Below are 19662 nucleotides of genomic sequence, written 5' to 3'. Positions count from 1 at the left end.
TTTCCATATCATTCTGCATTTTTTTTCATTAAATATTATGCGATTTTTACTTCAGAAACCCGAACGCTTAACCTGATTAAGCACTGAAAATTTGTTTTTGTTCCTTCAGTATCTGGACTGTCTGTGGGCACAAATTCAGAAGTTGAAAAAGGATCGTTGGCAGGAGAAACATATCTTGAGACCGTATCTGGCTTTTGATAGTGTTCTCTGTGAGGCCTTGCAGCATAACCTGCCACCTTTTACCCCACCTCCTCACACAAAGGACTCTATCTACCCTGTGCCGCGTGTCATTTTCAGAATGTTTGACTACACAGATGCCCCTGAGGTATGCTAGTAATTTACTTTTATACTGATGTTGGTCACGAGTACATGACCTGCATTTGGGATCAGTTGTTCAATAGCAGCAGATTCTTGTTTTGACTTGGCTGGTGTGCAGTGTCTGGAATGTTTTTCAGCATTAAAATCATGGTACAGATGCAAGTTGTTGGACATGTAAATACAGAATGTTAATGAGTTCAAATATTCAATGATCATAAACTACTAAAAATTTGAGTGGAATAACTGAATATTTGTGCCCAGATTTTGCAATAGTAATGATGGCAAAACTACTTGCCTTTGCCATTTTTGCTCCATGATATTCACAGTAACTTTGCAATTTCTTAATTTGGAAATGTACTTCAATGTGGAAATCCTGAAGTTACTGTCAGTAATTCAAATATTCTCCAGGGCTGTGCTATTGCAGCCTTCATGCTTGAGAAAGTTTAACCCCTGTATGAAATAGTCCCCCTGAAAAATATCAGGAAATCTTGTGTTTTATTGCATGAGATTAAGTCACAATAATTTCTTAATAAGCTATTGGGTTCTAAACAATTATGGAAAGTGTAATCATTTCAGTAATGTTATCATACCCTTAAAATCCTTCATATTTTGAAATATTTATTTTTTTTAAAAAATGTGGTATTTCAGTTGCTACCTAATCACATGTTACATATTTCTTACATTAGAACAGTGACTACACTTCAAACGTACTTCATTGGCTGTAAAGCGATTTGGGACGTTATGAAAGAGACATGAAAGATGCTATATAAATGCAAGTCTTTCTTTCTTTTATGTGTATGTTCTAATTTTTTTAATTTAGCAATCTGTAAAATGTTTAAAAAGTTGATTGAAAATTGTGCTTTATGCTGTCCTGATAAATCTTTATGATTGGCTGCTTAGCTATCTGAATAACATCACAATTATTGGATGTTAGAGATTCATTTCAATTAATGCTTGACAGCAATAGGTTGCTAAATTTTCATGGCAGCTTTCTTCAAGTTCAGCATAAGCGCCATTGTTTCGCTGCTGACTGCAAATTCTGGGCCTTTGTTCATGTATGTGCATCGAATATATATTTTGTTTTATTTTTGACGTTGATTAGTTTTAATGGTGATAATTCTGCAGATATTTTAATATTCTTCAATGTTAAATTACTTATTAATATTTGAAACCCTACCCTAACCCTAAAATAAAACATATAATTTGAGCAATGGACACATTAACATAAGTAATGAATAAAGCTAAAGCACATTTCTTTAATAATTCCTGGCACATTGAGGAGATGGAAATAGACTCACTGCTTTGAGGCTTTTACCTATTTACTGATCCACAAACAAAAATGGTCATTACCTGTCTTTTGCTCACTCACCATGCATTTTAGGAAAGTTATTTTATGAAGCTAAAGTAATCTCTGCAAAAATATTTTCCTCTGTGCGCAGTGCTTGTATTTTAGAAATGCTTGGGCTGCAGTGGTAGTAAAATATAAGGAACTGGAGCAGAGAAAGTTATGGGCACTATCTTGATTGCTGTTTCACAATTTAGGGATAAATTTGTAACAGTTTCTATTTAACATGGGGGGACACATATTAACATTTTTCATTGTGTAATAGCTAAATTGGGTAATACTTCTTGCATTGCTTTCTCAATCCCTTTTGTTTTGGTAGGTTTTACAGAATTTTGCCTTTGTATTGGTGGTCAAACATAGAGAATAACCCATTCCCTGGTTTCATTCTTTTTCTAATCATCTGCTTGATCTGAGGAGAGCCATTGGTTCAGGAATGGTGAATTCCACCTAGAGATGAAATCAGCAGGTCTTTCTATTATCCCATTTTTAGTGACCTTAAACCTAAAGGCCTCATTGATATTTGCCTTGCAGACTTTTGTAACAAATGGGAAAGAGGCATATAATTACCATATTTACAAATAGAATGGAGGAAATCCATACCCTTTATGCATTTTGTGATGGACTTTTAGCAGTATTCAGATCTAGAGTCAAGTCTAAATGTAAATACTGTATCAGACTTTTTAAAAAAGTTCGTTTGTTTTATGAATCCACCACAACAACTTGCATTTATATCATGCTTCTAATGTACTAAAATGTCACATAGGTAATTCAGAATTGTATTAGGGAAAAGTAGACAGAGCCAAAAAGACATAAGGTGACTAAAACATAGGGGTAGACTTGGAGGGGAGAGAGGTGGAGAGGAAAGAATTCTGGAGAATCAGCTGCAGATAACTGTTTTATTTCATGCTGTATGATTCTATTTGGTGACTTAAAATATGTGGGAGGTGTGCAGGAGCCCAGAATAATGGAAATGAAAAGTTTGAGAAGGTCAAATCGTGCAGGAGGAGGGAAGCAGTAAAGGAATGAACTTTAAACTAAGGCATTGGTGAACTGGCAACTAATATAGATTAGTGAGATGATGTGCACATTAGCATGTTGGAAGTGTTATATAACAATAGATGTAAGAATTTTAGGATATTTAATCACAACACAAAATATGTTTGTTAATATTTTACCATAGCCTATACTGGTTATTGTTTCTCAATTCATCTTTTGTTACTCAAAATATGGAGAATTAATTTACTCCTTTAACAAGATGTATTTCACATCTTGATCATGAATAGACTAACTGCTTATATAATGCACAAGTTCTAGATACTTGATAACCCAGTTATTAAAATTGTTTCCATTCTTGAAACATGTTTACTTTGAAGCCTTTGTCAATAAATAAAAACTGCCATTTTTAAAACCGATGAATCTATCTAGGAGATATTCTGGTCCTGAATTGCATTTTATTTTAGTTGCCTGTTATTATTTCAAGCATAATATTTTGATTCATGATCTTTTTTCATTTGGTTTCCTGGATGCTGTGATAAATAGCTAAATTAAAAATACCAGTTTGAAATGATTCACAATCATATTGTAATCTCTTGCTTTAGGGTCCCGTCATGCCTGGCAGCCACTCTGTTGAGAGATTTGTAATTGAGGAGAATCTCCATTGTATTATCAAATCTCATTGGAGAGAAAGAGAAACATGGTAATATCTAAACTTTTTTATTCTAGCAATAACATTTTCTTGGTTGATTGAGAAGAGTAGAAATGTATCAACTTGTGTATAGTAAAATTTTCTCTGTCTGATAAACGGCATGGTTATCATAGCATTAGCACTACGTTGTTACAGCACCGGGGACAGGTGTTTGAATCCGGTGCTGTCAGTAAGGAGTTTGTACGTTCTCCCTATGTCTGCATGGGTTTACTCTGGGTGTTCCGATTACCTCCCACCGTTCAAAACATACCGGGTTTGTCGGTCAATTGGGTGTAATTGGATGGCACAGACTCATGGTCCGAAAAGGGCCTATTACCGTGCAGTATGTGTAAATTAAGATCAGGATTTTGCTGGAGCTGGGACTAGTTGCCCTGATACTGCTTTTCCATGATCGTAATGTCCTGGTGAAACCTTTTACCATGGAAGAAGTCCAAGTCCAAGTGCAAATGCAAAAAATGATTTTCAATGATGTTGCACTTCATGGTTTAGTATGCTTGAAGTAGGCTTAAAATATGTCAGGAAGTCACAAAATTAGGTTGTATCTTTAAAAAAAAAGGTACATAATAGGAAAGTTTTAAGGATTTTTGTGATCAGCATTCAAAAATCCATAAAATATACCCAAAAATTTTCAGGAAGCAAAATCTTTGTGGCCCGTTGTTAACAGAGGTTTATTGTAAATTAATGGATTTGCATAAAATATAAAGTAAGACATAGAAAGAGCAGTATTGGTGTGGCTAGTAAATAGAACACCAATAAATGTAATTATTGATGATGGCATTAATTTTTTGTTAATACAATTTTCAATGTCTAATAATAGATCTTGACAGTAAAACTTAGCAAGATGTACCAAGTCCGATTTGAATTTTCCTCAAGAATCAGCTCTTTTCTTCAAGTCATTGACATTAAGCAAATTCATTCTTGAATTGTTATGTTTGTAGTTTAATTTGCTTTGTCTTTTTTTTTGGAATCTCCCCCCCCCCCCCTGTAATTGATAGTGCTGCACAGCTGCTAAGCTATCCTGGAAAGAACAAGATTCCTTTGAATTACCACATAGTGGAGGTATGTACCATTTTGTAATGGGAGATAATAACTTGCACTTGTTAGAAATGTTGTTTGTCTATTGAAAAGCCTGGATAAAAGATGGCTCCAGTCATAAAATCTTCCAATTGTACAGTTTATAAGACCTTGGATTGATTAAGATACAAATATAATTTTGGCCAGAGTTTGGAGTAACAGGCCTAAATGATTGTAAGATGGTGGTTCCGTCATCCACCATCATGAAATGCTTCGAGAGGATGATCATGGCTCATATTAACTCTAGCCTATCAGCTAACCTTGATCCACTCCTGTTTGCATACTGATGAAACAGGTCCACAGCAGATGCCATCTCTTAGCCCTATACTCGGCATATGACTATCAACTATAGTTCCTCTTTCAGCTCCATCGTACTAAGCAAACCAGTCCTCAAGCTACATGACCTTGATCCCATCACCCATCTCTGCAATTGGATCAGTGACTTGCGGCTACGATCAGTCAAGATTGGTTACAGCATTTCTTCCACAATCATCTTTAACAATGGGACACTGTAAAGCTGTGTACTCAGTCACCTACTATACTCCTTGTACATCCACAAATGCTTGGCCAAACACGACTCTCACTCCATCTATAAATTCGTGGATGATAACCACCGTTGTAAAGCATTCGAGAGCTTTATTCCTTGGATTTCAGGAAGATGTAGTACAGAAAAGAAGTGGTACCAGGACAATAACCTCTTTTTCAATGTCAGCAAGACCATACTTTTGCGGAGGAGGGGCGGATTTCACTTCCTGGATGCCATCAACAGTGCTGAGGTAGAGATGGTGCATAGCTTTAAGTTCTTGGGTGTAAACATCTCCAGTGACTTGTCCTGCTCCACCAACATCAATGGAAAGGCCAAGAAAGTACAGCAAGAAACTTAGAAATCTGGCAAATTTGGCATGTCACAAGCATCCCATAACAAATGCTCAATTGAAAGAATCCCATGACGGAACATCATTGCTTGGTAAGGGGGATACATTGCCCAAGACTCCAAGAAACTGCAAAGGGTTGTGAACATGGCTTAGGATATCTTGTGCACCCAGTGTTCCCTCTATAACTCCCACTGCCTTGGAAAAGGAGCCAGAATATTAAAAGATTCATTCTCTTCACTCCTTCTCCATTAGGAAGAAGATAACACACTATCAGATTCAAGGACAGTTTCTTTCCTGCCATTACCAGATTCCTAAATAGTAACATTTACTATTTTATTGTCTGCAGTCTTTCCTGTTAAACTTCTCAGCATTTTTCTCTTCTACCCTCCAACCTATATCTATCTATGACCTTTTGCCTGTTAGCCTGCACTACTCCACCACCTTTTTATTCAGGTGTCTGCCTGCATTCTCCTCACCTTGATGAAGCACTCAGACCTGAGACGTTGATTGCTTTTCCTATAGATGCTGAATTACCTGCTGAGTTTCTCCAGCACTTTTGTGTATTGCATTACAATCACAGCATCTGCGTACAGGTACATGATCCTTTATCCGGACATCTAAAATACAGAAAGCTCCAAAATCTGGCAAGTGGGGTGAGACCGGCAGTGCAAGTCGGGCCAGCGGGGGGGGGGGGAGACTGGGAGTGCGAGTGGGGCCGGCGAGGAGAGACTGGCAACGCGAGTCGGGCGGGCGAGGGGGGAGACTTCAGCACAATTCGGGTGGGCTTAAATCCGGCTTTCCGAAATATGGAAAAATTCGGAATACACTGTCCCCCAAGGGTTCCAGATAAAGGATTGTGTACCTGTACTAGTAAGACATGATACAAAACTGTACAGTTACAGGAAGCATTCAGTTGGTACTGAGTAAAGGCAACATAAATGTTGAATTAAACAGCAAAGTACAGGTAATCCTTTATCCGGAACCCTTGGGGGGACAGTGTGTTACGAATTTCAGAATTTTCCAGATGCAACCCGAATTGTGCTGCCATATCCACCCCCACCCCCTTTCAGTCGCCCTGCCATCTCCCAACCCCCTCCCCCGCCCGACACGCTGCCAGTCTCCTGGCCGCCAGACTCACCTGCCAGTCTCCCCCTTCGACCGCCCGACTCGTGGTGCTGGTCTCTCACTGCTGGTCTCTCGCTTGTACTACGAGATGTCTACTGGTCATAGTCATATAGAGCCTTCAGTCCAATGTCCATGCAATCCAAAATATGTCACCCACTCTAGTACAACCTGCCTATATTTGGGTGTGGGTGGGGTTTTGTGTGTTTATACGCAAGTGCGCACATTTTTTAAAAAAAGTTCCTGTTAAATATCTTCCAATCTCCACACTCACCATCAACCTATATGTCCTCTGGATGTCGCTTTCTCCCCCCGCTTTACTCTGGGCAGAATTCTCTGCATTGACTTGATATATTCCTCTCATGATTTTTGCATACCTCCATGAAATCACCCCTCATCTCCCTGTGCTCCAAGGAATAAACCCCTAGAATGCTTAATCTCTCCCAATAGCTGAGATGCCTGAGTCCTGACAGCATCCTTGTAAATCTTCTCTAAACCCTCTTGACAACATCTTTCCTGAAAACTGAACACCATTCTCCAAGTGGGGCCCCACCAATGTATTAACTGCAACATGACTCAATTTCTATACTCCGTGTGCTGATGAAGATCAATCTACTGAAAGCCTTTCTGACCATCCGATCTCCCTGTGACACCATTTTCAAGGCATGCTGTACACAGATCCATCTGTTCTACAACATTTGCCAGATTTCCTTCCATTCACTGTGTAGGTCCTACTGTGTAGGTCCTACGCACATTAGAACTAAAATGCAACACCTAGCATCTCTTTGTATTAAATTCCATCAACCATTTGTCTGTCCACCTGCCCAATTAATCAAGATCCAGTTGAAATCTTTGGCAACTGTCTTCACTATCTGTTGTCTGCTTGCAAAACTACACCTTGGTACATTTGACATTAAATTTGAACTTGGTTATAAAAGGACAGTGGAAGTGATTGTTTACATTGAAGGAAAGAAAGTAATGGAGTTTCATGGGGACTGTTATGAAAACACTGCATTTTCTGAAGTCATTTAAAGATTAGAACAATTATTTTGTTACTGATTTTTAAACAAAAAAATATACTTAATAATGAAGGGTATTATAATAAGCCAGAATATAGACTGAGGTGCTGACATTTAGAAATGATTACATATCAGTGTGAGGTGATGCATTTTGATTTAAAAAGGACAACATTTAAAAAAATACAGCTTTGAATTGATTTTAGGAGTAGAGCCACATGGGATTGTGTTCCATAATTATACGAATCTGATAGGACAAATTGAGATGGTCTTGAAACTTTTCAACAAAAATGTGATAAATTGTTTAATCAAAGAGTAACCAAGTACACAAGAAAATAATTTATGGATTTGTTTTGAATAAAGATTGTTATTAATATGGAATATTATAAAACTTTGGCCTCCAAACTTTTTATTTGGTTTTGGAGAAGATGCAGAAGATATTATTTGGAATAGTACCAGGATTTTTAAAAAAGTTCAAAATTGGTCTCTTTTTGGAGAGAACAAGAGACAAGTTAATGTTCAAATTCATAGAAGGTAATGATAGGCAAAACGGGAAGGTCAGTGTCCTTTATGGGTATAAGATCATTCGCAATATGGTGACATTAGAATTTTGTTTTGTTTTACTTCATCCATTACTTTAAACATTAATTTACTCCACTACCAGTGCAGCATAACTGGTTTCTACTATCTAAAATCTAATGCAATTACTCACTGAATTTTCTTCTCGCACTGACCCTTCGTATTGAGGATGACATATGCCCACTTGATTTTTATCAGATCTGACATGAAGTTAATGCAGGAACCACTGATAGTTCCACAGTAAAGAAGATGTCTGTTTGTAAGCTAGGAAGTACACCATGCCTTCTACCATCACCAAGAAGGATAAATGCAGCATGTGCATGGAAACACCACTCAGGTTCTCCTCCAAGTTGCACAACATTCAGTCTGCAGGAAAATGTATTGTCCTCCCTCCTTCTTTGATGGGTATAAATCCCATCGCGTCCAACCCAGAAACACTGGGAGCATCATCACTAAATAACAGCAATGGTTGAAGAGAGGGTGCTCGTAACCCCTTACTCAAAAACGTGTACAGATAGGCAATGAGAGCTCGTGGGGGAAAAAAAAATCACAATCTGCCAAAATACTACACAGTACATCCAACTACCTTCAATAAATTAGAAAAAGGGATGAAATAAAGTGATGCTTGGAGGATATAAACTACAGTAAGGTAGACAGTTTCAAACTGTCTTTCAAGGTGATAGTGCATGTGAGTACATTACAAAGGGAAATTATTTTGATGTAATCATTTTGTTATTTCAGCACTTGATACTTGAGCCAAATTTGGAGATTTTAGGATACGCAATATGAGTGTGGTAATTGTGCACTTAAGTGTGAATATCTGCTTTCAGTAAACTAACGGGAAGTGTTTTGTGCTAAGCATGGGTTCGAATCTAGTGCTGTCTGTAAGGAGTTTGTGGGCTTGCTTTGGTTTCCTCCCACCTTTCAAAAACGTGCCAAGGTTATAGGTTAATTGGACTGTTTGAGCAGCATGGGCTTGTGGGACAGAAGGGCTTGTTACTGTGTTGAAAGACTATATTTTAAATAATGCTGTTAATTGTTTCATAGGTTGTCTTTGGAGAACTTTTCCGGTTGCCCCTTCCCCCACATATTGAAGTCATGTATACAACCTTGTTGATTGAACTCTGCAAACTACAGCCTGGTTCTTTGCCACAAGTTGTATCCTTTAATAAGTGTTAAGATCTCCATGCTTAAAGTCAGGAGAAAGAATAGAAGAAAATACTTTTCATGTGTCACAATCTTCATGTGCTTTACAGATAATTTTCTTTGTTTTTGCAGACATTCTTGTCTTCTTATATTGGAAGTCCTTCCAGACTTCAATATTGGAAAGTAATTGGAAAGGATGTCCATTGTTGACATACAATTTAACTAGATTTGGTTTGGGAAGGATAATTAGTTTAATATAATTTTTGTGTACGTTTTCATATAACCATATAACCATTTACGGAGCGGAAACAGGCCATGTTGGCCTTTCGAGTCCGCACCGGGTCACTGATTTTCAGGCATTGGTCCTGATGTAAAAGTTAAGTTCTCACCAAAAAAATGCTGACCACCGCCGATCACCAACACTTCCCCACCAAGGGTCCTGCTCCTGCTTGGGAGCTTGAGGACCCCACTGTGCCGGAAGCCCAAGATCTGCTATGCTGGTGCCGGGAGCCAAATTTTGCTGCGCTGGTGATGGGAGCCCGACGCCCCCCAGTCAGTTCGGCTCCGAAAAACTTTTGGATAAATGAAGATTTCAGATATCCTCGTTTATCTGATATTTTTAAGAAAATTCAGATAACTGAGGATTTTGGAGAATCAGATTTCGGATAATCAGAGTTGCACTGTATTCTCTCTGTGCAACACAAATGAACAACATCAAAAGAAATAGAGTGGGAATTTCAACCCTCTGCTCCCCCCTCCCCACAGTAGTACTTTTAGTTTTCCTGTTGAATTCAATCACTTCAAATTAAGGGCCAACATAAGGCAATGAGATGTTTTAAAAACAATTTTTTTATCACTGACTCTTCATGATCTGTTCCTACCTGTGCATGCCATTTAATTCTCTGTAAATGTTGGATTGGTGCATTAATGGTAACTGATAAATGGTTAAAACAGAAGGTGGAGGCAGTCAGCAAGTCAGATTGTATTTGTAGAGAGATAAGATTTGAATGGCCTAATTTATAGACGTCTATAGGTATACTTTCAATAGATGCACTATTTTGTTTTTCTTGACTCTTCTTGTCTCTAATTTTCTATTCCACAGCTCCAATCAATTATTTCTTTAGTTCTCCCAATAATCCATCTTTCAATATTTTTCCTTTTGATGATTGTTGAGTATTACTTTTGTAAGAAAAAAACAGAATTGTATGGGGATATGCACTTTCCAACAGCAGAAATCACTGGCTGCCTGTTGGGTTGTAGCCAATTAATCTGTGTTACTGATCATGGGAATTTGTCCCTGAAACTGCTCTGGCTGAGAAACCAACAAACTAGGGATTAAAATTATGTAGATCTGTGTGATTCAGCTACTTGAATACAGTACTTGGCTTTATAAATGGTTTTCTGCACATTAACTGGGAATAATATTTTATGGGCACTGAGCTTTTATAAATTTTTGTTATGTTTATGTGAAGACAGTGATTACAAGGTTTTCTTTCACAGGTTGGTAATCTTGTTGCTGTTATCCCTTTCCAACTGTTATTTTGAGATGAACCAATTTCATTGCGTATTTAACTTAACTAGTTAATCAGCTTGCCCAAGCCACAGAGATGTTATACATGCGGATCGATTCAATGAATACAATTTGTATAGACAGGTGACTTTGCATTCATCACAATGTTTTAAAAGTTTTGTTGGGTAATATAATTATTCTTTATTTAAACTCTAGAATTCTGATGTAAACACGATCCAGTTCAAGATTTTAAAAGTATATTAGAACCATCACAATTAATGAAAATATATTTGTCCAATTGGCATAATTGCTTTTTCGGAGAGGAACAGTTACTATATTTCCCCTCTCGTTGTTGTACTTTGTTTCAAGAAAGGTCGAGGAATTTTTGAGATATCACAATGATAAACATCCACTGTGTGATTTACTGTAGAACCACAGAATTCTCGAGTTTTAATTCCATCATCAGTGCTGGGTTGTCTGTTTTCATACTAGTGTTAGTGGGTTCATGCAATTGGTCTAAAGTATGCATAGGTTAAAGAGGAAATTACCCTGCAGTTTACCTGATTATAGTTGAACATCGTCTTAAAGTTGCATGAGAAGCAACATGTAAATATCCCATCAGTGATGAACCATTGAGTTCCCACAATAATAATATTCACTTCTATAAGTTTAGAGTGTTTGCATTGCCTGAAAATCATGTTACAACTATACAAGATGTTGGTATTGTTTTGAGTATTGCTTGCAGTTCTAGCTGTCTAATTACAGGAAAGTTATCTTTAAGATGGAAAGATGTGCAAGAATGATGCTGGGACTGGCTGGGACTCTTTTCTCTCGAGCATGGGGGGCCTGAATGGTGAAAATAAGAAATACAGGCAGTAGTCGATCTGGCATGGTGAGCCTGCTTTGCCATTCAACAAGATCATGGCTGATCTAGGTGTGGACCCAGCTTGACTTGCCTGCCTTTTTTTTCACATGGCGCTTAATTCTCCTATGATACAAAAATCTGTGGTGCAGCATCCTTTGTTTCATGAGTGATTTTATAGAGATGTGCAAAATCTTATGGGCATAGATAAGAAATACTCATAGTCTTTTTCACAGGATAAGGGATGCAAAGCTAGAAGACAGAAATAAGTTGAGAGGGGAAAGGGACTTATGGGGCACCTTTGTTTTATGCACAGAGATTGTAGAGGCCTGTGAAATGAGCTGCCAGAGGAACTGGTAGAGGCAGGTATAATTATAATGTTTAAAATACATTTAGGCAAGTGATTGGAAAAGTTTAGAGGGATATGGAGGTATATGGATATATATAATGCATCTTGGGTTAATAACTTCGGCATGGAGAAGTTTGGCCAAATGACTGTTTTTATGTTGTAAAAATCTGTGACTAAATGTGGATAGAGCCATTACTGGATTGCTGAACTAATTCCTAAGAGTGGAGACGATTTGAAATCAAGGGAGCTGTTTTTGAGGCATTTGGAACACCTTTATTTTTAATTTTTAAAATGTAAACTAATATCAGCCATCATTTATATAATTTTTCATCTCTGATAATGAATGTGAGATTTGCCATGTTTTCTCCTCCTCTTTCCAATTTATTCTTTTGATTTGTTCAGGCTCTTTCCCCTCCCTGAGGTTAAACCCATTCCTCAAAATTTAATATTTTTGTGTTCATTTTCAGATTTATCAACTGGTTTTCTCATCATTTAAGTAACTTTCAATTCAGATGGAGCTGGGATGATTGGTAGGTATTGATTATTTTGGATCACAAATATTAATTTGAAAGATGTTTAAATTAGCCCTCATTATCAAGCAGATTTATAATATTAGATCTTTTGCATGTTTTAAAGGGAAACAATTTATTTAGTCTGAGCAATTGGTAGAAGCAGGTATGATTCCACTGTTCTGATATTTAGCCTTGGATTGAGACTACTGGAAGAGGAATTAGAGCTTTAAGCAGTAAATAAATACTGGATGATTCTATACCAGCAAGTGCCAGATCAGTAAATTATAGAATCTGAAATTTTAATTGTCTGCTTGTGTATTTTGTGACTATTCAGGCATCATTCAAATGAGGCCTAATGAAGAGAAAGAAAACTATATATTGTATGCTGAGACTCGATTCTACGATTTAAAAATGTGGGGCACTTTTTGGACATGCTGCTTATCTAGGGGCATGCTGAGAAACTGAAAATGGGTTTTGGTGTCAACATGTCACTGTTAGATTGAGCCTTCAGTGGCAATTACCTGAAATTTACTATTTGTATTTACTGTTTCAAGGAATTAAGATTCCCGACAACTATATTTTTTTGTGGAGGAGGGGGTGGTAGATTTGAGAAGTTTTCTACAGTAATAAATCACATATTGTGTAATGTTGGACACCATGTGCAATTGTACTTAACAATTCCATTAGTTCTGGTTGGTCTGAAGTCGTTACTGATATTGGTACTGGCCTTTATCGACTAGTTAATATTGTAACAGTTTTAAATGAGCATACTAATCCTTTGCCCAGACAAGCCAGTATGATTGCATGTTACTAAGATTCAGATTATTGGAGCTGAAAGGAACTGCATATTTCCCATTTGAGGGAGGGTGGGGGGGGAGGTTTTACAGGGCATGCAAAGCATGCATGTTTCTTTAACCTTTACATGAATAATATTTTGCCTTTTTCTCTGTTTTGCACAAACACACATATCCATGTCTTTCCCCTGCTAATGTACCCACATGACTCTATTTCTACTAACTTGCCCACCCTCCAACTTCTCTCATCCCCTACCCCACAATGAATTACACACGCAGGTCCGATTGTTTGGCTCTTGATCCTGATAAAGCCAAACCAAAGTTTTTACGTGAAGTGTTGGAAAAATGTATGAGGTATGTAAATATTTTTTATTTTGGTTTATTAGCCTTTTTTTTGTGGCAGATTTTGCGCTTGTCTAAAACAACAATGCCCAATTTGCCATAGGAGGAACTGGACTATCCAGACATTTCTTTGTGCCTCACATCATGAGGTGTTGAAATCAAAATGCCTATTGTGCTCACCTTCATGTATAAATTCCAAAATCTTATCTCTGAGATAGGTTTCAGAGTATCCTATCTTAGTGTGATTCTGTATATTTTGACCTTTCTTCCATTTCAGATCTATGTCTCCCCTTCTTTCTTTACTTAACATTCTTGTATCTTGCTTTGCTTTTCATCTTCAAAAGTATATTTGATTGTTCCTCATGGCTTCTTTACTGGTCAATCCCTGTTTGCATTTTAATTGTTTGGTAGCGTACTGGATGCAAGCGAGTGAACAGACTGGAGACACAGATTGTGAGCTCATAGGTCGCAGCAGGAATGTTTATTTAAACTTTGCGTGCTTGTTTTTCAGCTGTACAGCCGGAAATGCGTTTGCTCTGCCACTTGTGTCACGCTGACACAAGCGTGCACGCTAATTTCCATCATGGAGTGGAAGAGATGGGAAAGCTTCGCCATCTCTGTCGCGATTGTCCCGTCGACCCCACGTAACGTCACAGCAGATTTGTGCGTCGCCACATATCCCCCCCATCCCAGAACTGGCACTGGTGGCAACTTGGCGTGTGGGAGGCCTGGCTCGTGTGGTGGCTGCTGCACAGGGACTGCCTGCGTCAGGTCCAGGTGTGCTGGCTTCAGGCGGTCCACCGTGAAGATCTCCCTGTTGCCGATCTGCAAGTGAAAGTGGAGGTGTTGCGGTGGAGCACTTTGTAGGGACGCTGGAGTGATGCTCTGGGCTGCCCCTGTGCATAAAAACAAAATTGCAAGACATTAAATCTGTGGGTACATGAGTTGGAGGGTTGCCGTGTCTGGACGGGGTAGCTAGTTTCTGACAGAGGCGCTGCAGGTTCATGTAGCAAGAGTCTTCAGAATGTGGAGACTCATCGGGGTCACCAAATGTAGCGTTCTGGATGCGAGCGAGTGAACAGACTGGAGACACAGACTGAGCTCTGAGGTCGGAGCAGGAATGTTTATTTAAACTTCAAGCACTTGCTTCTCAGCTGTGCGGCTGGACCGTGCGTATGCCCTGCCAATGCGTCAACTTTACGCAAACGTACATGCCAACTTGCGTCGTGGAGCGGAAGAGATGGGAATGTGTTGCCATCTCTGCTGCAACTGCCCTGCTGACAGCACGTAACAAGCGGGACTGGTTCGTGTCAGCAGATTTGTGCATCGCCACAGTTCAGTGATTATAAATACTTTGATATTCATGAAAAACCTACTAAAATATGGAGTCGCATAAAATTTTATCATTATTCATGAGAATTTGAATTAAAATAACAGACTTTTTAATTAGCCAAACTGATTTGATATGCCACCAGTCCTGGACGTTTGTCTGAATTCGTATATTTTTAACGTAGAAAGCTCTGATGATGGATCTATGATCTGAAACATTTAAAGTCTATTTGTTTTTCCACAGCTGCAGCCTGACTTGATTGGTTTATTATTTTCTATTTTTATATGAGAATTCCCACAACTCTAGACTTTTGATCTCATTACTGCAGATTATTTTCTCCAGAGTTTATTAAAAAATGAGCTTGTATGTCAAAATTTTGTTCAATAAATCTCCCTTGTAAACTAGATGAACTTGTATGAGCACTTCTCTTTTCAATGTCTTATTAAAAGATCCCAACTGAAATGTGGACTGACCATTTCAACCCTGGCTGTAACATGATTATGCTAAGTCCCTCCAGCATTATTTGCACTGCATGATTTCACTTCGATCTTATTTTCTGCATTAGTTTTATTGACTTCATTGTGTAAGCAGCTGCATATATTTAAATTATCATTGATTAACTTTGGCAAGCTATGGAAATGAACTGTCATCTTGCTCATAGGCTTTCCTATTATCAAAGAACAGTAGACGTTGTGCCGGAGAACTTTGCCGCCCTGTTGCCAGCAAATCCGCTGTGCGTTTACAAGTATGGTGATGAGAGTAACAGTAAGTAACGAGCATATGTTTGGAAGAGGACATTTAATATTTTTAACCATACGATCACTTCTGTCATACAGAAATACTGGAACTTAAATTTTATCCAAATTTTTAAATTTATTTGAGAAATGCTTCATAATACTAACAAAAGTTTATATTCTTTTATAATGCTGTCTGTATTTAATCATGCAAGGAGATGGGATGATCTGGAGACTTTGGTTGATGTGAGCTCCTCCGATTTCAGATGATCTGACTTGTGCCAATGTAATTTCATGCAAATTCTTCCCAACGTTTTTAAAGCATTTTCTAGAGGCGTAATAATAATAATAATGATGAAAATATCTTGGATTTATTACACCAGACAACAATTTTTTTCAAAATGTTTGCTTCCTGAAAATAAATTGGGGATTGTGATAGACAAATTGTTGGAGAAACATTAAATTAACTTTTATCGAATTTAGCAGGTTTAATTGCATAATGATGCTGACACAATGCGTTAGTTCAACTGACCTAAAAATGTTTTGCTGCTGATTTTCGTTTGTACTCAGCATCTGATGCCTCTTGTGTCAGTGTCCAACAAAAGTTGGCCTGCATTGATAGATTCCAGTTGTCCCGATACTGCTTTTCCATGGTCGCAAAGTCCTGGTGAAACCTTTTACCATGTTCGTCACTGACTGCACCATGATCAGCAGGGAAGAAGTCCAAGTGCAAATGCAGAAAATGAGTTTTGCACTTCATGGTTTTGTATTCTTGAAGTAGACTTAAAATATGTCAAGAAATCACAAAAACAGGTTGTAGCTTAAAAAACTGTACATAATAGGAAAGTTTTATGTGATTAACAGCCCAAAATCCATAAAATACACCCCAAAATGTTCTGGAAACAAATTCTTTGTTGTCTTAGATTATTATTTGGAAACAGTACATGTTCCATTAATTTGATGGGCACCCTGTCCATGCAATATCTTTTCCACCATTGCTTAGTGGCAGAAATTTGTACCTTCTACAGGATGGACTGCAGCAACTCTTCAAGTTCCTTAGACACTATCTTCCAAACCCATAACATCTATTAGTTGAAAGATCAAGGGCAGCAAAAGCATAGGAGCACCACCACTGGAAAATTGTCTTCCAATCTAAACACCATTCTGACCAGGAAATATTTTGTCATTCCTGCACTGTTGGTAGATCAAAATCCTGGAATTCCCTCCATTGTGAATATACCCACACCTCAAGGACTGCAACTCAAAAAGGCGGATCATTATCTCGCGGGCATTTGGGGGATAGGCAATTAAATGCCATTTTAGCCAGTAAATGGCATATCCCTTGAAAGAATAAAATTTAATGATCCTGTTACAGTGATACTCATTGAAATAGAAGAATTATAACAAGTGTACATAGAGCGATGCAGCTTGGATAGCTGTAGAAGACAGACTTCTAGAGAAATCAGTTAACAGTTTTCAGAAACAACTCTTGCATAAACCAGGGACTGCATACATTGGTATTTTTTTATCTTGCCTTGACAAGAAATTCCACCAGGACAACAATTCAATCAACTTTAACCTGAATTTTGATGGAAGAGTAGTTCAAAATTGTGTTTGAAGGCAGTAAGTTACTGTTGCGTACTGATGTAACCCTTAATGATCGGTTAATGCTGCTTGTGTTGTACAGTACTTTCTTTAAAATAGATTGATACTTTACACTATTTTGTTATGTTCAATTTTTGTTTGCATTTTCTCACATGCAACATGCCTTTGGAAATATATGCTTCAGCTCTCTTGCGCACATACTCCCACTCATCTCATGCATGTGCATTTGTACATTCTTTTGTTCAATCTTTCATTTTAAATTTTAATTTTAAATTAGATATACAGCATGGTAACAAGCCATTTCAGCCCATGAGTCTGTGCTGCCCAATTTACACCCAATTACCCTACACTCCCGGTTCGTTCGAACAGTGGGAGGAAGCAGGAGCTCCCGGGGAAAACCCACGCAGACATAGGGTGAACTCCTTACAGACAGCACGGTATTTGATCCCTGGTCTTGATCGCTAGCACTGCAAAGGCGCTGAGTTAACCGTTACGCCAACCATGCTGCCTATTTGAGTGTCAGTTAGTTAAAAACACTAATAGTTAAAGGTGGTGTAAGGAAAGTAATAGTGGCGGATGAATGCAGTTAGCTTAATTAGATCCACAGTTACCAGTTAAAATGTCACACTTGTCATGAACTTTAAACTCATCTTGATTACTTTTGTTTACTGTTTTAGGTTCTCTGCCTGGCTATGCTGTGGCTGTCAGTATATGCAGTGCTATTAAAAGCAAAGCAAGTAATGATGAAATCTTGAGCATACTAAAAGATCTTCCAAATCCTAACCAAGAGGACGATGATGATGGTAAGGAATCCTTTTAATTTTGGGAGTTGGGTAATTATTTGAAAAGAAAAAAATATTGAAGAATACAGGAAAAAAAACAACAGTTCTTCATAATGTGAAGTCAGGTTGTCTTTGTCAAATGATTAATGCAGTAATGTCTTTGTTTAAAATGAGATTTACTTGGGTTGAGTTTTTATTACCAATTCGCACAGTGAATTTGGATTTTCACAGAACAGCATTTTGTGTGTAATCAAGCGTCATGTTTATTTTCCTTCTATAAAACACATTTGTGTAGCTAACACCACTTTCTATGAATCTCAGAAGTGACTTATTTTCACATCACTCTTTTAGATGAAGGTTTCAGTTTTAATCCTTTGAAAATTGAAGTTTTTGTACAGACCCTACTTTACCTGGCATCCAAATCCTTCAGCCATTCCTTCAGTGCTTTGGCAAAGTAAGTACATGTTTTCCATTCATAGAAATAGGAGCCACTTGCTAACATATTGTCTTTGCTTATTGATAGGGTATATCAACTCAGTAAATAATTTAATTCTTCTTATGAGTTTTACAAAATTATAAGATTTTGATTTTCTGGTTTACTGAACTTAATGTTTAACCAATGCAACTAAAATTTTATTTGTACAGATACTCTATGAAAGGGATGTGTTGCTTGAAAATACTTCATTAAGCAAAATTTCACAACTTAAAATAGTTGGGTAAAATGCCTATGGCTATTTTGGCATAATTCCTTAAAGGAGGAGAGTGCTGAACCATTTGTTATAATGATAAAATGTTTTTTGTCTATCAAGGACATGTATCCTGAAAAATCAATACTCTCTGGCAAATTTGTACATTGAATGTTTGCTGATTGAGAAATACCTGAATAGTTCAGTAAACAGAGTAACAAATTCAGTAAATGTTGCATTAATGGCTAGCTAAAGCATTAATGGCTAGCACACAGAAGAATATATGTATATGGTCACATTGCCTCTCAACCCTGCACTTCATTCAATATGTTCATGGCTGATCTGATCCGGGCCCGAATTCCTCCACTGAGCTAGTTCTCCATAACTTTCAATTCCTTAATTTTTTTTTAAAAATGTTCCTTCTTCCTCTTTAAATGCCTCTAAAAAAAATTGCCTCTTTTTTTCCTCCTTCTAACCCCCCCCCCCCCCCCCAAATTGTTGTAACTAAGATCCTTTTTTTGGACTCTCATTAAAATAAATATTTCTCACATCTCCCCTGTTATTACTTGTTAAACTGTCTGGACATCATCCCCCTATATATGTGGGCATGGATATTGATGCTCTTTCCTGCTAATAAATAGGTGTTCTTGCCTGCTAATAAATGCAATAACTCAGAATGAGGAAATAAGGAGTCAGAAATAAGGAAGCAGTTAGCCTGAAATCTATCATTTAAGAATATTCTGGAATTCATTATTAAGAATGTAATATCAGGAAACCTAAATATATCCTACATCTGCAGTCTCTTGTGTCTCGCATGTAGAAGAGAAATTGATATGGTTGCTGGGGAGATAAATGGAAACCCGTAAAATATTCCCTTTTAAGACCAGTTTTGAATCTGCACCCAGACTGATGTAGCTTGTCAAATTTCTCTGGAGTACGCTCATTCAAAATCATTCTGACTTTCCTGAAGATTCTA

General features: G+C 37.7%; 1 protein-coding gene across 5 annotated transcripts in view; it reads left to right on the top strand.

Annotated features, from left to right (window-relative positions):
• Nucleotides 1-19662, top strand: part of LOC138757991 (nuclear cap-binding protein subunit 1) — a 58547-nt gene that overhangs the window by 13524 nt on the left and 25361 nt on the right. For 4 of the 5 annotated variants that reach the window (XM_069926223.1, XM_069926232.1, XM_069926241.1 and 1 more), the window contains 10 exons: nt 110-325; nt 3262-3359; nt 4364-4427; nt 9082-9192; nt 10770-10834; nt 12369-12431; nt 13487-13561; nt 15541-15644; nt 17896-18021; nt 18352-18454. In XM_069926223.1, the coding sequence (XP_069782324.1) occupies nt 110-325; nt 3262-3359; nt 4364-4427; nt 9082-9192; nt 10770-10834; nt 12369-12431; nt 13487-13561; nt 15541-15644; nt 17896-18021; nt 18352-18454 (1025 nt within the window). Of the gene's footprint in view, nt 1-109; nt 326-1005; nt 1091-3261; nt 3360-4363; nt 4428-9081; nt 9193-10769; nt 10835-12368; nt 12432-13486; nt 13562-15540; nt 15645-17895; nt 18022-18351; nt 18455-19662 lie in introns of those variants that run through there. The other variant, XM_069926257.1, reaches the window with a different exon arrangement.

The sequence above is a fragment of the Narcine bancroftii genome, chromosome 1 (assembly GCF_036971445.1).
Source record: "Narcine bancroftii isolate sNarBan1 chromosome 1, sNarBan1.hap1, whole genome shotgun sequence".
Lineage (NCBI taxonomy): Eukaryota > Metazoa > Chordata > Chondrichthyes > Torpediniformes > Narcinidae > Narcine > Narcine bancroftii.
The sequence above is the reverse complement of the archived record's forward strand: the minus strand, read 5'-3'. Positions and strand labels throughout refer to the sequence as shown.